At 38.9% G+C, this 15,544-nt stretch overlaps 1 protein-coding gene across 1 annotated transcript in view; it reads right to left on the reverse strand.

Annotated features, from left to right (window-relative positions):
• Nucleotides 1-14,852, reverse strand: part of SNX1 (sorting nexin 1) — a 58,488-nt gene extending 43,636 nt beyond the window's left edge. The window contains exon 1 of the mRNA XM_031955410.1: nt 14,533-14,852. Within this exon, the coding sequence (XP_031811270.1) occupies nt 14,533-14,700 (168 nt within the window). The 5' untranslated portion in view covers nt 14,701-14,852. The remainder of the gene's footprint in view (nt 1-14,532) is intronic.
• Nucleotides 14,853-15,544: the final 692 nt, after the last annotated feature.

The raw sequence follows: 15,544 nt of genomic DNA on the forward strand, positions 1-15,544 counted from the left end.
AACCCCCGAGGGAAATTTTACAGGAAATACCTCTATTAAAGACTTTATTTATAAGAATGAAAGTCATTTCCTCAAAAATAATGGTTAAAAAAAAATGAAGAGACAGTTTTTAGATAAAGAAATGATCTATAGTCATATGAAAAAAAATGCTGTAAATAAATCACTATGGATTGGAGAAATAAAAATTAAAACAACTGTGAAGATAACTATATAAATATGTATACATATATTGGATCTAACATGTATTTTAACATATTTAACATGGATTGGACTACTTGCCAGCTTGAGGAGGGAGTGGGGGAAAAGGGGAAAATTTGGAACAAAAGGTTATATAAGGGTCAATGTTGGAAAAATTACCGATGCATATACTTTGTAAATAAAAAGCTTTAATAATAATTTTTTAAAAAGTGTATCACGGGGCAAATATAACTCGTGTTTTTGAACCTTAGGTAGACCAATAGGAATATAAATTTTTTTTTTAAGCTGATATAAGAAATCGGAGCAAATATTAACCCAGTATCTTAGTCTGCCTTATAAAATGAAAAAAACAAATATGCTATGTGCAATGAAACAAATAATACAATAATCTCTTGCCCTAAGTCACTATGTATTTTTGTCTGATTTTGTATCCTTAGGGTTTAACACAGTGTGTGTGTTCCAATGTAAATGCTTATTAAATACCTTTTGATTGAAAACAAACAAACAACAACTGTAAGATCCCACTTTACACCCATCAGATTGACTAATAAGTTTTGATGTAGAAGGTAGGATTTTAGTTGTGACTTAAAAGAAGTTGGGACACCTAGAAATGGTGGGACATGGTGGAAATGATATGAGAAAAAATAGTGTCAAAATTGATGCACAGGTTGCAAGCTTGGGACACTGGGAGGATGGTGGTACCCTATACAGTGATAGGAAAATATGGAGGAAGGGAGAATTTAGAGGGAAAAACAATTAATTCAGTTTTGAATATGTGTAAGTTTAAAATGTCTATGACACACCCTATCTGAGATGTCTAATAGCCAGCTGGAGATGCTGATCTGGGAGTTAGGAGAGGGGATAAGGTTAGATAAGCAGCTCTCAGAATGAGTGAGAGGAAAAGAGATAGAGGCACCAGCTGCCAATGACCTCAAGGAATTCAGCTACAAAGGAACGAGTGGGGAATAATGGCCAGCAAGGATGAATGGATCAAGTGTTTTTTTTAAGGCAGTAGACATGGAGCGAATGAACTTTTGTGAGAAAATGGGAATAATCAAGGGGGCAGTTAGTTAGAGAAAAATGGGATGGAAAGCATCTCTTGTGTTTGTGGAGGAATTTGCCTGGGCAAGGAGAAGGGTCTCAAGGAATGTCTATCTGTACTATAGGCATGCCCAACATTCCCCTCCACACCGCCTACCCCCAAGAGTTCAGCAGACCCTATTACTGCAGAGTGCAAGGACAACTTTTTAAATCAGTGAGTTGATCCTCTCAGAGCTCCAGAGGCTACCTCCCAAATGAGTAGAGGACAGTCACAGATTTTAAAAATGAAAACTGGTCGATTTTGGCAAGGAATACTCTTTTAACAAATTTACTTTTTAAGATGGAGTAACAATCCCTTTATACATTATACTTCAATAGTTACTGTGAAGAACAGATGACAAACATATTTGATTGCTTGCCATCTAGGGGAAGGGGTTGGGGGGAAAAAGGGAAAATCTGAAATACAAGGCTATGCAAGGCTCAATATTGAAAAATTATCCATGCATATGCTTTGAAAATAAAAAGCTTTTAAAAAAAAAAAGAATAAATGACATTAATTTAAAATTCAAAATCCCTAGAGATTGAGAATCATCAAGAACTGATGATGTTTATACACTTCATAGGTTCAGAAAGTACTTTATATAAGCTCTCATTTGATCTCAAAAAAATACTTTGAATAGGTAGGTCAGGAAACAGCAGCATTTTTACAGACAAGGGAAACCCAGGCTCAGGAAGGTAAAGCAACTTCTTCAAACCTATAACTAAAAAGTAAAAACACTGACAATTGAATTCAGGTATTCTGGCTTGAAATCCAGTGTTCTTTCTCCTCAACTCCAGCTGCCCTTCAATAGGATCTGGGTAGACTTATTATGAGTTTGTGAATGTGATTAAATAATCAAAATATTGCCTTCTATATGGATTAAAAGGACTTAACAGATAGTAGGAAAAGGAGGAAGATTTGAATATAAGGTAAATATTAAGGGGAAAATACTACCCAAACTCATCTGTTTCACTTGCTTTTTTGCAAGCCCTGTCTCCTATTCCTAGAATACACTACCTTTTCACAACTTGTGCCTAAGACAGTGCCTGAAAAATAGCAGCCACTTAATATGGTCTTGCCAAATGATGACAAATGGTTAAGATGGATCACTATAGTTTTATTTTCTTTTAAAAATAATATCACTGATCCAACAGAGTTACAAAGAGAAATTCCATTTAAAGTAACTACTGATAGTATAAAATATTTAGGAATCTATCTGCCAAGGGAAAATCAGAAACTTTATGAGCAAAACTACAAAACACTTTCCACACAAATTAAGTCTGATCTAACCAACTGGAAAAATATTAAATGCTCTTGGATTGGGCAAGCAAATATAATAAAGATGACAATACTACCTAAACTAATCTATTTATTTAGCACTATACCAATCAGACTTCCCAAAAACTATTTTAATGACCTAGAAAAAATAACAACAAAGTTCATATGGAAAACAAAAGGTCAAGGATTTCAAGGGAATTAATGAAAAAAAAAAATCAAATGAAGGTGGCCTAGCTGTACCAGATCTAAAATTATATTATAAGGCAGCGGTTACTAAAACCATCTGGTATTCGCTAAGAAATAGACTAGTTGATCAATGGAATAGGTTAGGTTCAAAGGACAAAACAGCCAATAACTTTAATTATCTAGTGTTTGACAAACCCAAAGACCCCAGTTTTTGGGATAAGAATGCATTATTTGACAAAAATTGCTGGAAAAATTGGAAATTAGTTGGCAGAAACTAGGCATTGACCCACACTGAACACCGTACACCAAGATAAGGTCAAAATGGGTTCATGATCTAGGCATAAAGAATGAGATCATAAATAAATTGGAAGAGATACCAAACTGAAAAGTTTTTGCACAAACAAAACTAATGCAGACAAGATTAGAAGGGAAGCAATAAACTGGGAAAATATTTTACAGTCAAAGGTTCTGATAAAGGCCTCATTTCCAAAATATATAGAGAATTAACTCTAATTTATAAAAATCGCTCATTCTCCAATTGAAAAATGGTCAAAGGATATGAACAGACAATTCTCAGATGAAGAAATTGAAACTATTTCTAGTCATATGAAAAGATGCTCCAAGTCATTATTAATCAGAGAAATGCAAATTAAGACAACTCTAAGATACTCACTACACACCTGTCAGATTGGCTAAGATGACAGGAAAAATAATGATGATTGTTGGAGGGGATGCGGAAAACTGGGACATTGATGCATTGTTGGTGGAGTTGTGAACTAATCCAACCATTCTGGAGAGTAGTTTGGAACTATGCTCAAAAAGTTATCAAACTGTGCATACCCTTTGATCCAGCAGTGTTACTACTGGGATTATATCCCAAAGAGATTATAAAGAAGGAAAGGGACCTGTATGTGCACGAATGTTTGTGGCAGCCCTTTTGTAGTGGCTAGAAACTGAAACTGAATGGATGTCCATCAGTTGGAGAATGGCTGAATAAATTGTGGTATATGAAAATTATGGAATATTACTGTTCTGTAAGAAATGACCAACAGGATGATTTCAGAAAGGCCTGGAGAGACTTACACTAACTGATGCTGAGTGAAATGAGCAGGACCAGGAGATCATTATATACTTCAACAACAATACTAGATGATGACCAGTTCTGATGGATCAGGCCATCCTCAGCAACGAGATCAACCAAATCATTTCTAATGGAGCAGTAATGAACTGAACTAGCTATGCCCAGAAAAAGAACTCTGGGAGATGACTAAAACCATTACATTGAATTCCTCAATCCCTATATTTATGCAACATGCATTTTTGATTTCCTTCACAAGCTAATTGTACAATAATTCAGAGTCTGATTCTTTTTGTACAGCAAAATAATGTTTTGGTCATGTATACTTATTGTGTATCTAAGTTATATTTTAATATATTTAACATCTACTGGTCATCCTGCCATCTAGGGAGGGGTGGGGGAGTAAGAGGTGAAAAATTGGAACAAGAGGTTTGGCAATTGTTAATCCTGTAAAGTTACCCATGTATATATCCTGTAAATAAAAGGCTATTAAAAAAAATAATAAAATAAAATTAAGTAAGTAATTTGGAAAAAAAAAAATAAATAAATAAAAAATAAATTGGAAGAGCATAGGATAGTTTACCTCTCAGACCTGTGGAAGAGGAAGGAATTTATGACCAAAGAAGAACTAGAGATCACTATTGATCGCAAAATAGAAAATTTTGATTATATCAAATTGAAAAGTTTTTGTACAAACAAAACTAATGCAGGCAAGATTAGAAGGGAAACAATAAACTGGGAAAACATTTTTACAGTCAAAGGTTCTGATAAAGGCCTCATTTCCAAAATATATCAAAATATATAGAGAATTAATTGACTCTAATTTATAAGAAATCAAGCCATTCTCCAATTGATAAATGGTTAAAGGGTATAAACAGACAATTTTCAGATGATGAAATTGAAACTATTACAACTCACATGAAAGTGTTCCAAATCACTATTGATCAGAGAAATGCAAATTAAGACAACTCTGAGATACCACTACACACCTGTCAGATTGGCCAGAATGACAGGGAAAGATAATGCGGAATGTTGGAGGGGATGTGGGAAAACTGGGACACTGATACATTGTTGGTGGAACTGTGAACACATCCAGCCATTCTGGAGAGCAATTTGGAACTATGCTCAAAAGGTTATCAAACTGTGCATACCCTTTGATCCAGCAGTGTTTTTACTGGGCCTATACCCCAAAGAGATACTAAAGAAGGGAAAGGGACCTGTATGTGCCAAAATGTTTGTGGCAACCCTGTTTGTAGTGGCCAGAAACTGGAAAATGAATGGATGCCCATCAATTGGAGAATGGCTGAGTAAATTGTGGTATATGAATGTTATGGAATATTACTGTTCTGTAAGAAATGACCAGCAGGACGAATACAGAGAGGATTGGTGAGACCTACATGAGCTGATGCTGAGTGAAATGAGCAGAACCAGGAGATCATTATATACCTCAACAACGATACTGTGTGAGGATGTATTCTGATGGAAGTAGATTTCTTCAACAAAGAGATCTAACTCAGTTTCAATTGATCAAGGATGGACAGAAAGCAGCTACACCCAAAGAAAAAACACTAGGAAATGAATGTAAACTGCTTGCATTTTTGTTCTTCTTCCCGGGTTATTTGTACCTTCTAAATCCTATTCTCCCTGAGCAACAAGAAAACTGTTCAGTTCTGCACACATATATTGTATCCAAAATCTACTGTAACCTATTTAACATGTATAGAACTGCTTGCCATCTGGGGGAGAGGGTGGAGGGAGGGAGGGAAAAAATTGGAACAGAAGTGAGTGCAAGGGATAATGTTGTAAAAAATTACCCTGGCATGGGTTCTGTCAATAAAAAGTTATTAAAAAAAAATAAAAATAATACCACGGAAACTTGTAACTATAAGTAATTTAAAGAAGTACAGTAGAGCCTTTTCAAACGGTAAGATTGCAGGGTCTCAAATTAAATGACTATATAAAAAATAATCCCAACCAGAGTTACATGAAGGTTAAAATACTGTTATGAGGAATACATATTCTCAACGAAATCAGAAAAAAAATCAAACTCAATTAAAATCTGCAATGAAAACAGAATGCTGCCCTAATATGATTGTCTGCTTTACTAAGAAAAAATTATTTCTAGAAAAAAAAAATTTAGTCTTAAGATGTGCTTCTGATCACAAGCCCAAATGTACAACCAGCTTTTCATGCCTTATTTATGCCCAGATGACTTAAGCCTGGGAGAAAAACAAAAATAACAACAGAGTACTAAAGAAGAAAAATGTTTTGAGTCCAGTGTCTTTTCTCAACATAGCCACAATGATAAAGTTATCTGAGATGCACTAAAACTGAACAACATAGGAACAGAGCAAGTCCTTATATAGTCACAGTAAACGTGCCAGACCCTGACCTAGTCTCTGAAAATACATATCTATAATTTGTGTCCAATAGGCTACTATCATCACTCATTTTTACAGGGAGGCAGTGTAGGACCTTAAATAGAACATTGGCTGTGGGATCAGAAGAACTGGATTTAAATTCCACCTCTAACACTCAGCATCTACACAACTGCAGGCAATTTACTTACCGTCTTGGAACCTCAGTTTCTTTATCTGTAAAATGAAGGGTTGGTTCCTTCTGGCCCTACATCTGTGACCCTATGAACTATATACAAAGTGCTTTCTAATAAACATTTTGCACCTGTTCTTTAGTGATCTTGTTGCTCCTAGGTGAGAAGCGGGGGAAAAGATGAAATGAAGTAACTTGCTATATAGTATATAAGATGGTGGCAAAATGTCTCAAAGTGATGAACTTAAATGAAGAATAAGAGGTATATTTTTGGACAATGTCGATGTGGAAATTTGTTTTGTCTGACTATGCATATTGGTTATACTTTTTTGTTTTTCTTCTTTTTTAATGTTCAATGGGAGGCAGGTGTATGGGAAAAGGAGGAAGAAAAAAAAAAGGCTTACTGGACAAAACATCAAAATTAATTTTTAAACGGATGGTGGAGGCAGAACCAAGATGGCAGAATAAAGTCAGGGCCTTGCCAGAATTCTCCTCCAAACTCTTCCAAAATTTTTTAAAATTATAACTCTAAACAAATTCTGGAGAAGAGTGAAACAATTTTCGATCCCAGGGCAACTTAGAAAAGCTCTGTTGCACTAGGGTGGGAGTGCAGCACAACCCCCACCCCAGCACAACCAGGAGCAGGCCTTAGGTCTGAATCAATGGCAGCAGTGGCAGTTTCTAGCCCAAGGGGATTATTGGCCAACAGGTCAGAGAGAAATTTATAGAAAACCCTATGATGGCCTCGGGGCCAGGCCTCTTTTATCCATACCTGGATCTGGGTTGCAGCTTGGGTCTAACACAGCAGAGTTTTGTTTTGTTTTTTGCTTTTGTTGTGGGGGAGGGAGAAGAGATTTTTGGTCACAGTTCATTGTTCCAGGGTTGAAAAAATTGATTGTGGGGTTTCATAAACCAGTTTATAGAACAGAAAAAGTATACAGAGAACACACCTACTTCTCTCTAGATCTTTTTATTTTTTAATCATAATGAATACAAAGGTATTCATTCAGTTAAATCCAATAGTTCTTAAACTATCTCTCTTGAATCTTCCCCCCCCAAGTCATTTTTTTTCCAATGAGATATGTCACTTATTCTTCTATTTTTTTCATTCTTTTGATTTTGTTTGTTTCTTGAAGTTTCATAAATTCATTAGTTTCCACTTTCCTCAGTCACCTTGAAAGAGCCAAAAAAATTCAAGACCCCAGAAAACAGCCACACACAAAAATCTGAAGCTTGAGACTGTGCCCTCTCCACTTAGGAAGCAGTCCAATTTTAGTACAGCGTTAAAAGTCAAATAATATGCTGGAAAATGAGCAAAAAAAAGTCCTGGCCCCAGAAAGTTACTATGGGAACAAGAAGATCAAAACACAAACTAAGAAGACAACAAAGTCAAAATTCCTCCATTCAAAGCCTCAAAGAAAAATATGAATTGGTCTCAGCCCATAGAAGAGTTCAAAAGGGATTTTAAAATTTAGTGAGAAAGATAAAGGAAAAACTAGAAAGAGAAATAAGAGTGATGCAAAAGAAAATCATGAAAAAAAAAGTCAATGACTTGGTAAAAGAAGACACAAAAAAAATTTGACCTTAAAAAACAGAATAGGCCAAATGGTAAGAGGCACAAAAATCCAATGACGAGAATGTCTTGAAAAGCAGAATTGGCCAAATGGAAAAAGTATACAAAAATTCACTGAATAACTCCTTAAAAAATAGAATTGGCCAAATGGAAAAGGAGGTACAAAAGTTCATTGAAGGAAATAATTCCTTAAAAGTTAGAATTGGGCAAATGGAACTAATGAATTTATGAGACCTCAAAAAAATTCAGGAGAGATAGCTTAAGAATTACTGGACTTACCTGAATATCTTTGTATTCATTATGATTAAAAAAGAAGAAAATAGACATCATCTTTCAAGAAATAAGCAGAGAAAACTGTCCTGATATTCCAGAACCAAGTAGTAAAATAGAAATTGAAAAAAAAATCCATCAACCACCTTCTAAAAGAGATCCCCAAATAAAAATGCCCAGAAGTATTGTAGCTAAATTCCAGGACTTTTATATCAAAGAGAAAATACCACAAGCAGCCAAAAAGAAACAATTCAAGTATAGTGGAGCCACAGTCAGAATAACACAATTTTTATCAGAACATTGTACATAGTGAGAACAATATTATATGATGATCTACTACAAATAATTTAGCAATTATCAGCAATATGATGATCCAAGACAATTCTATAGGATGAAAAGTACTATCTCCAGAGAAAGAACTAATGAGAGAGTTTGAGTCTAGATCAAAGATACTTTTTCTTTACTAATTCTTCTTTCTTTTTTTTTGGGGGGGGGTCAAGATCTTTTTATTTCATAGAATGATTTACATGGAAATGTGTTTTGCATTAAGTTATGGTAGTGTTCTATCTAGAGAACAACAAAATAATGATAAACAAAAGACATAGTTATTTGCTGATAGTCTTCATTAGATTTCAAATTCCTCAAGAGAAGGGTCAATCTGCCACCTTTCTTTGTAATCTCAACATAATGTCTGGCACAAAGTACATTTAATAAAGATTTAAGACCCTGACTACCTGGGTAATGAACAAGATGGAGTGAGATCTTTCAAGACAGTTGTGAAAATCGAGCAAGACTTCACCAACAACAGAGTTGGTGTAGGCCTGAACCAACACCCACTGGGACACCTACTTTCTCTTCTTGCTATTCTTCCGTGACATCATTGGCTTTTTTCTCAACCTAAATTAAATATGGGCAGCTATGCTTTTATCGGCCAAAGTTCAATTTCCTGGGTAGTTTCCCTTTAAGAATGTAAGACCCTCAGCCAAGGATGATGAGGGTCAGTGGCCAGAGGGGTTTTTGTGTTAAGAACTATTTCATCTGCTGTTCTGTCCCTAAGGTGCTTCCTCCCTTGGATTGCTTGCTCAGACTGGAGTGATGCCTGTTTCTTAAAGAACTTAGAATAAACCTGAGTCTTGCTCCTAGAGAGATCTCCAGATTTTTTTCCCTCAATTATATAGTGGTCACTCACCTCTGTGAGCCACACAGTGAGTCGTATGTATACCTTTTAGTGTGTGTGTGTTTGTGTACATACACACTTCTATAAAGATAGGAAGAAGGGGTTTTCTTATATAATTCTCCTCTTTGGGATCAGGTTTGGTCATACATTTCATAGCTTTCATTTGTTTTGTTGTTCTTTCCATTTACACCATGGTAGTCATGTATACTGTTTCCTGGATATGTTTATTTCATTTCGTATTAGTTTATCTAAGTCTTCCTCCTTTGTATTCATAATGGGCACCATATCTTCAGCACAGTGATATTACATATACCACAAATTACTGAGTCACTAAAATGATGGATACCTGCTTTGTTTCTAGTTCTTTGCTACTACAAAAAAGGGAAGCTATAAATATTTTAGTACAGATGGGACCCTTCTTTTTTAATATTAACCTCCTTGGGGTATACACCAATATTGGAAATTTGCAGGTCAAAAGCTATTGCATTTTTGTGACTTCCTTTAATAACTATAAATTTCTTTCTAGACTGGATGGACTGACAACTCCACTAGCAGTGAATTAGTATGAAGATATTTCTACAATCCCTCCAAACCTATTTCCTAGATGTGGTGATTAATACCAACAACTGCTGCATCAATGGAATGGAAATGACATATATACTGATAGTATGAAAATTGTACAAGTTTGAGCTGCATTATCTTTTATCAACTCACCTTTCTAATACTCTGGCCTAACTGGGATATGCCTACTAGCTAAAAAAATAACCAAACAAACTTAACATAGATAAATTTGTTTAAGGTGAATACAATTCAACCAACACTTATTAAAGTACCTACTATGAAATAAGACAGAAAGAGAAATGTACATAAATACATGGCAAAATGTAATAAATGCAAAGAAAAGCAGGAATAAAATGATTTGAGAACGTTGAGAAGAGATCATTTTCAAATAGGGAGAGGATGAGTAGAAACTAAATCCAGGCCTGGAAGGAGGGAATTTTAATAGACTGATGATAGCAGCTTCATTCCAGGCAGGAGGGATAACATAAATAGATGAACTAAAAAGTCAAAAGAACAACAAAGAAGGAGAGAACAAATGGCAGTGGGTAGTTAGTATAGTTTGTAGTTTCAAGTAAAGCTGGAATGCCAGACTGGAGCCAAATCATGAAAGGTCTTTAATGCTACAATATTATGCCTTTGAGTAGGCTATCAGACAGCTTAATTAGAAATATTGCTCAAAGAGCAGTGTGAAGGATTGGTTATAGAGAGAAGCAAGATAATTTATTAGATTATTATAATAATCCAGGTAAAGAAAAGAGTTAACAAAAACTTAGGTTGGTTGCAGTGAGGAGACACATTTTCAAGGTCTTGAAAATTCAAGAGGTATGGTCATTGACAGAAAATAGGGTTGTTTAGGAGAAAGAAAAATCAAGGAAGAGTCTAAAAAACATCACATAGTACATTGGAAAGAATACTGGATTTGGAGTTAGGGAATCTAGGACTCAAGTTTCTTCATGGTTAACCTTTCTGGTGTAATGGATCTTTTTAGCATAGGGGGAAGTCCATCAACTACTTCATAGCATTTTAAATGAGCACAATAAAATAGGATACAGTTATAAAAATGTTATCTCCCTTTATGATCTTGGGGGTGGGGGTTTATTATACCCTCTCTAGGTCTTAATCCCTAACAGAAGAATCCTGGACTAGATGACTTTAAGGTTCTTTCCAACTCCTGATCTCTGATCCTAAACAGAAAAATTGTCAGAAGCAGCAACCGAAGAAAAAGTAGTTTGGTTTGGGATAGCAAAGTGGTAGTTTCCAAATGCCTCCAGGGGACAATAAAAGACTGGAGTAGAGATTAAAAACAAGGAGGTGCCTAAAGATAATAACTGAAGGGCAGTTGGAGGACATCAGCAAATACAGACTAGGAGTATACAGTAGAGGAGGCAGAAAAGAGAGGGGTAGGAGAACCACCAGAGTACAATAGGAATTCCTGGGAGAACAGTATCAAGAAGAAAATGGTGAATGCCAAAGAGAGACCAAGCTTAAGGACAGATAAGAGACCACTGGATTAGGTTTGGCTAAAGGGGCCACAGAGGACTCCAAAGAGAGCAATTTCAAAAGGATGGTAGAGAGAAATCAGGCTGAAAATGACTTTAGATTGGAAGTGAAGAAGAGGAAATGGGGAAACTACAGGAAGTAATAATAGTGAACAGAATGCTCTGGAATCAAAAGAGAATCTAGGCTCAAATCTATTTGGGACTCAAGTTTCTTCATGGTTAACCTTTCCGGTGTAATGGACCTTTTTTAGCATAGGGGGAAGTCTATCAACTACTTCATAGCATTTTAAATGAACACAATAAAATAGGATACAGTTATAAAAATGTTATATATACTCAAGTTCATGGTCCTCTGAAATCTATACATAGACTCCTTAGAGAGTTAAAAAAAAGAGCCTTTGATCTAGTCCCTTCCATTTCTATAACCCAGAAAAAAGTCTTAAGATAGAGGGGTCACAAAAGACCATTCCAGAATGCGGCTCAAACCACATTAAATTGTAATTGGAAATATTTGACAAAATAAATAAAAATTAATGTGGTTTTCTAAGTCAATGTGTGGGCTACAGGGCTCCATTTCCAAATGAGTTTGACACCACTGTCTTAAGAGAGCAGAGGCAAAAGAGTAGGGTTTTTTAAGGATAGAAGAGCATATAGTTAAATATTCCTAAATTTAGATCAAAATGCTAAACATATGGAATATAATTTTCCCCCCAGAAACACCCAAAGTTAATTTGGAGGCAAAAGAAATCCCTCCTAAAACTAACCCTTAGTAATTTAGCCTGTTTTTTTTTAGTTTCTGTGTACTTCATATTCAACATCAAAATTAGAAAGAATGAGAGCTAATCAATTCAGACAAGACATGTTGAATATGAGGAAGTGGTAAGAAGCTTGAATTAGAAATGTGATTTATTAGCTAAGTTTGTGATGCCAGCATCATAGAACATTCACGAACACATCAGGTATGTGAAATTTTCTACAGAGTTCACCACTGTGCTGAAAAAAGTCTGGGAGCTAACTAAACAAGGAAAACAGAAGTTCCACAATCTCCTGCCTTCACATGGGTACCATTTGTACTTACAGGCTTACATAGCTCAAGTAATTAGGATTAGGTATCATCAGTCAATAAAAACTTATTAAATGCCTACTATGTGACCACCGGTACTGTGTTACATACATGCTCGGGACACAAAGAGGCAAAAGTTGCTGCTCCAAAGGAGTTTGTAATCTTATGGAGGAGACAATATCCAAACAAACTATATACTATTTAAATAGGTCATGATTAGCAGTGAGAAGGCACTAGAATTAAGAGGGGTTGGGGAAAGCTTCTTATAAAAGGCAGACTTGTAGTTGGCACTTAAAGGAAGCCAGGAAGCAGATGAGGTGGTGGCTTCCTACAAATTAAAACTGAAGTAGAAAACTCTGAAAATGACTTGTAGGTGGCATCTTAGTTACCTTAGCAACTCATTTCCCCTGAATCAAAGTTCTAAATAAATTTAGTTAAGCTGTGGTAGAATAAGGTCATCCCAACGCCCCCAGTTCTAGTCTGAGATTAGCCCAAGGATTGTTACCATCTGTCAAGAGACAGCTAACATGGTACCTTGGTCTAGTTTGGCCTGTGTAATCATGGTACCTGTGTAATAGAGATTCCATTTAGAGCAGAGGCCCAAACTAGAAGATTCCTCTAGATGTAGGGTACTTTGGTAAAAGTGTATGGGAAATGGTAACTGGATAAATTCCATTCGTTTATTGCCAAACTGCCTCAATTTTCCAAGCATACAATGCTTCAAACCATTAATATGCTGCCATTGGAAGATTTTCCTTTCCCACACGTCTCTGGGAGGATAAAAGTAAATTTATTTTTAAAACTTTCATACAAGCCAAGTTTTAAAATCATCAAGAAAAATAGTATTGATGAGTGTATGTGTTTCAGGAAATCTAACTTCCCGGTTATTAAATCCTGGGATAATACCAAATATTAGTGGGTATTTTTTGTAATTAGAATTACACCGATTATAAGCCTGACCAAAAACGAAGACTAGGACTGAGCCTTTTCCTAACAGTTCATCCAACAAAAACGTATTTATTGTTTTCTTTCGGTGTAAGAGGGACTGTGTCAGGCACTACAGGAAGTATGTCAAGGCAGATGCTGCTTTCGGAGGGCTGTCTACTATGGAACATCGCACCGTCCCAACTCATGAGCCCCATTTCTGTTGCCTATTTCAAGCCTCTCCGCCTGCTCGCGAATGTCATGCATGAGCGGCAGCAACACTGCAGAGAGCTCAGCCTGGCTTCCAAGCAGGAGGCAGCGAGTTCCAGTCCCGCATCGGACACACAGAGGCTGTCGTCCCTGCACCCCTCGCCGCCCTTGGCCACTGTGCCTCGGCTGCCCCCCTGCTCAACTCTTAGGGGCCCTCCTCCCCGCTTCGTTGCCAGGACCTGGTGCGGAGCAGGGCCCACCCCATTCGTTATTCTTCAGTTAGCCAGCAAGTTACTCCCCGCTCCCCTTTTATGTGCCGTCTTTTCCCATTAGTGAACGGTTTGTTGACTGTATAAGACTTCACCTCTCAGAACTCTGAAGAGTGTTCGGAGGCACCCAGCGAGCGCTTAATAAATGCTGAGGGCTCTAAGCAATCCTCTAAATGGCACATTAAGGATGGAGGGCGTTTCCACACGGGGAATCCCGAACAAAACCCAGATCCGGTTCCGTCCCCAGCACGGACTCGGCGGCTCCGCGCCCCTCCCCCACACAGTTTTAAGGAAGGGTTAAAAAAGACCAGGCAGAAGGAGGGAGGGAAGCGGCCCAGCGGCTCCCGTGCTGGGCCCCCGCTAGCCTCTCCTCCGGCCTCGGACCGGAGACAACTTGGGGCATCCCCTACAAAGTTGCGGCTCCTCCGAGGGGCCCGGCGCCCGCCCCCCGAGCCGGCCAGGCTAGTCCAAAGGCTCTCGCAGCCCGCTTCCGGGAGGGGCGGGGCCGGGCCTCTGGGGACCCCAGCGAGGCCTCGGGCTCCCTGCGCCCGACCCCGACCCTCCCCTGCCTCAGCCCGGGGACTACGGCCAGGCCCCGCAGGCCCCGTGACTCACGGCGGCGCCCAGGAAGATGTCCTCGCCCTCGGCGTCGCTGTCCCCGGCCTCGAGCTCCGAGCCGCCCCCGCCGGCCGCCCCCTCGGGCCCCGGGGGCTCCGGGATCGGGAAGGGTGGGGGGAGACGCTCCGAGGCACTACAGCCGCCGCCGCCGCCGCCCGACGCCATCTTCTCGCACCGGCGGCGGAAGCCACAACAACTTTAGGGAGGAAGCCCCGGGAGCAGCAGCGAGTGCCCGCTCCAGAGTGGAGGGAGAGCGAGGCAAGGACCCCGGCACGAACCGCCGAGCCTGGCGGAGGGGCGGGCGGCCAGGGAGGAGCCCAGAGCCTAGGGGCGGGGCCTGGGCCGGAGGGGCGGGGCCTAGCCAAGGAGGCGGGGCGAGAGACTCGCGTCCTCTAGTTGGGTGGGGAGGTCGGAGTCGCGAAGGAGGAAACTGAGTTTGCAGCGGAAGCGGCTTTGCGGGAGCTAGCCTTCGCTGATAAATCTTTATTAAGTCGTACTATGCGCCGGGTTCTGTGCTGAAGATACAAAAAGAGGAAAAAACTATCCCTGCCTTCAAGGAGCTCAAAATCTAGTGGAGGGAGACAAGTACAAACAAGCCGTAGACAGAAGAAAGGAATAACTCCCAGAGGGAGGGCACCACAATGAAGATTCCGACAATAAGCATGTATGAGGAACTATGTGCGCAACCGGTGGTGGCGGCGAGTCCTGCCGCACTCGGAGTCCCATTTGGGATCTTCCTGACAAAGCTGCCGGCGTGGTTTTCTCGTCCAGCTCGTTTTACAGATGAGGAAACTGAGGCAGAGGGGTTGCGTGGCTTGCCCAGGGCCGCAGAGCTAGGAAGTATTTGAAGCAGGGTCTGCGTTCAGAAGCCGAGTCTCAGCATGCAAAGAGAAATGTGCAAACAAAGGTGTAAGGTATATACGGGATAAATAGGACGTCATTAGCAGACGCAAGAAACTAGGTTGAAGAATTGGGGAAAGCTTCCCGTTTGCTGACACTGTTAAGACCC

The sequence above is a fragment of the Sarcophilus harrisii genome, chromosome 2 (genome assembly GCF_902635505.1).
Source record: "Sarcophilus harrisii chromosome 2, mSarHar1.11, whole genome shotgun sequence".
Classification (NCBI taxonomy): Eukaryota; Metazoa; Chordata; class Mammalia; order Dasyuromorphia; family Dasyuridae; genus Sarcophilus; species Sarcophilus harrisii.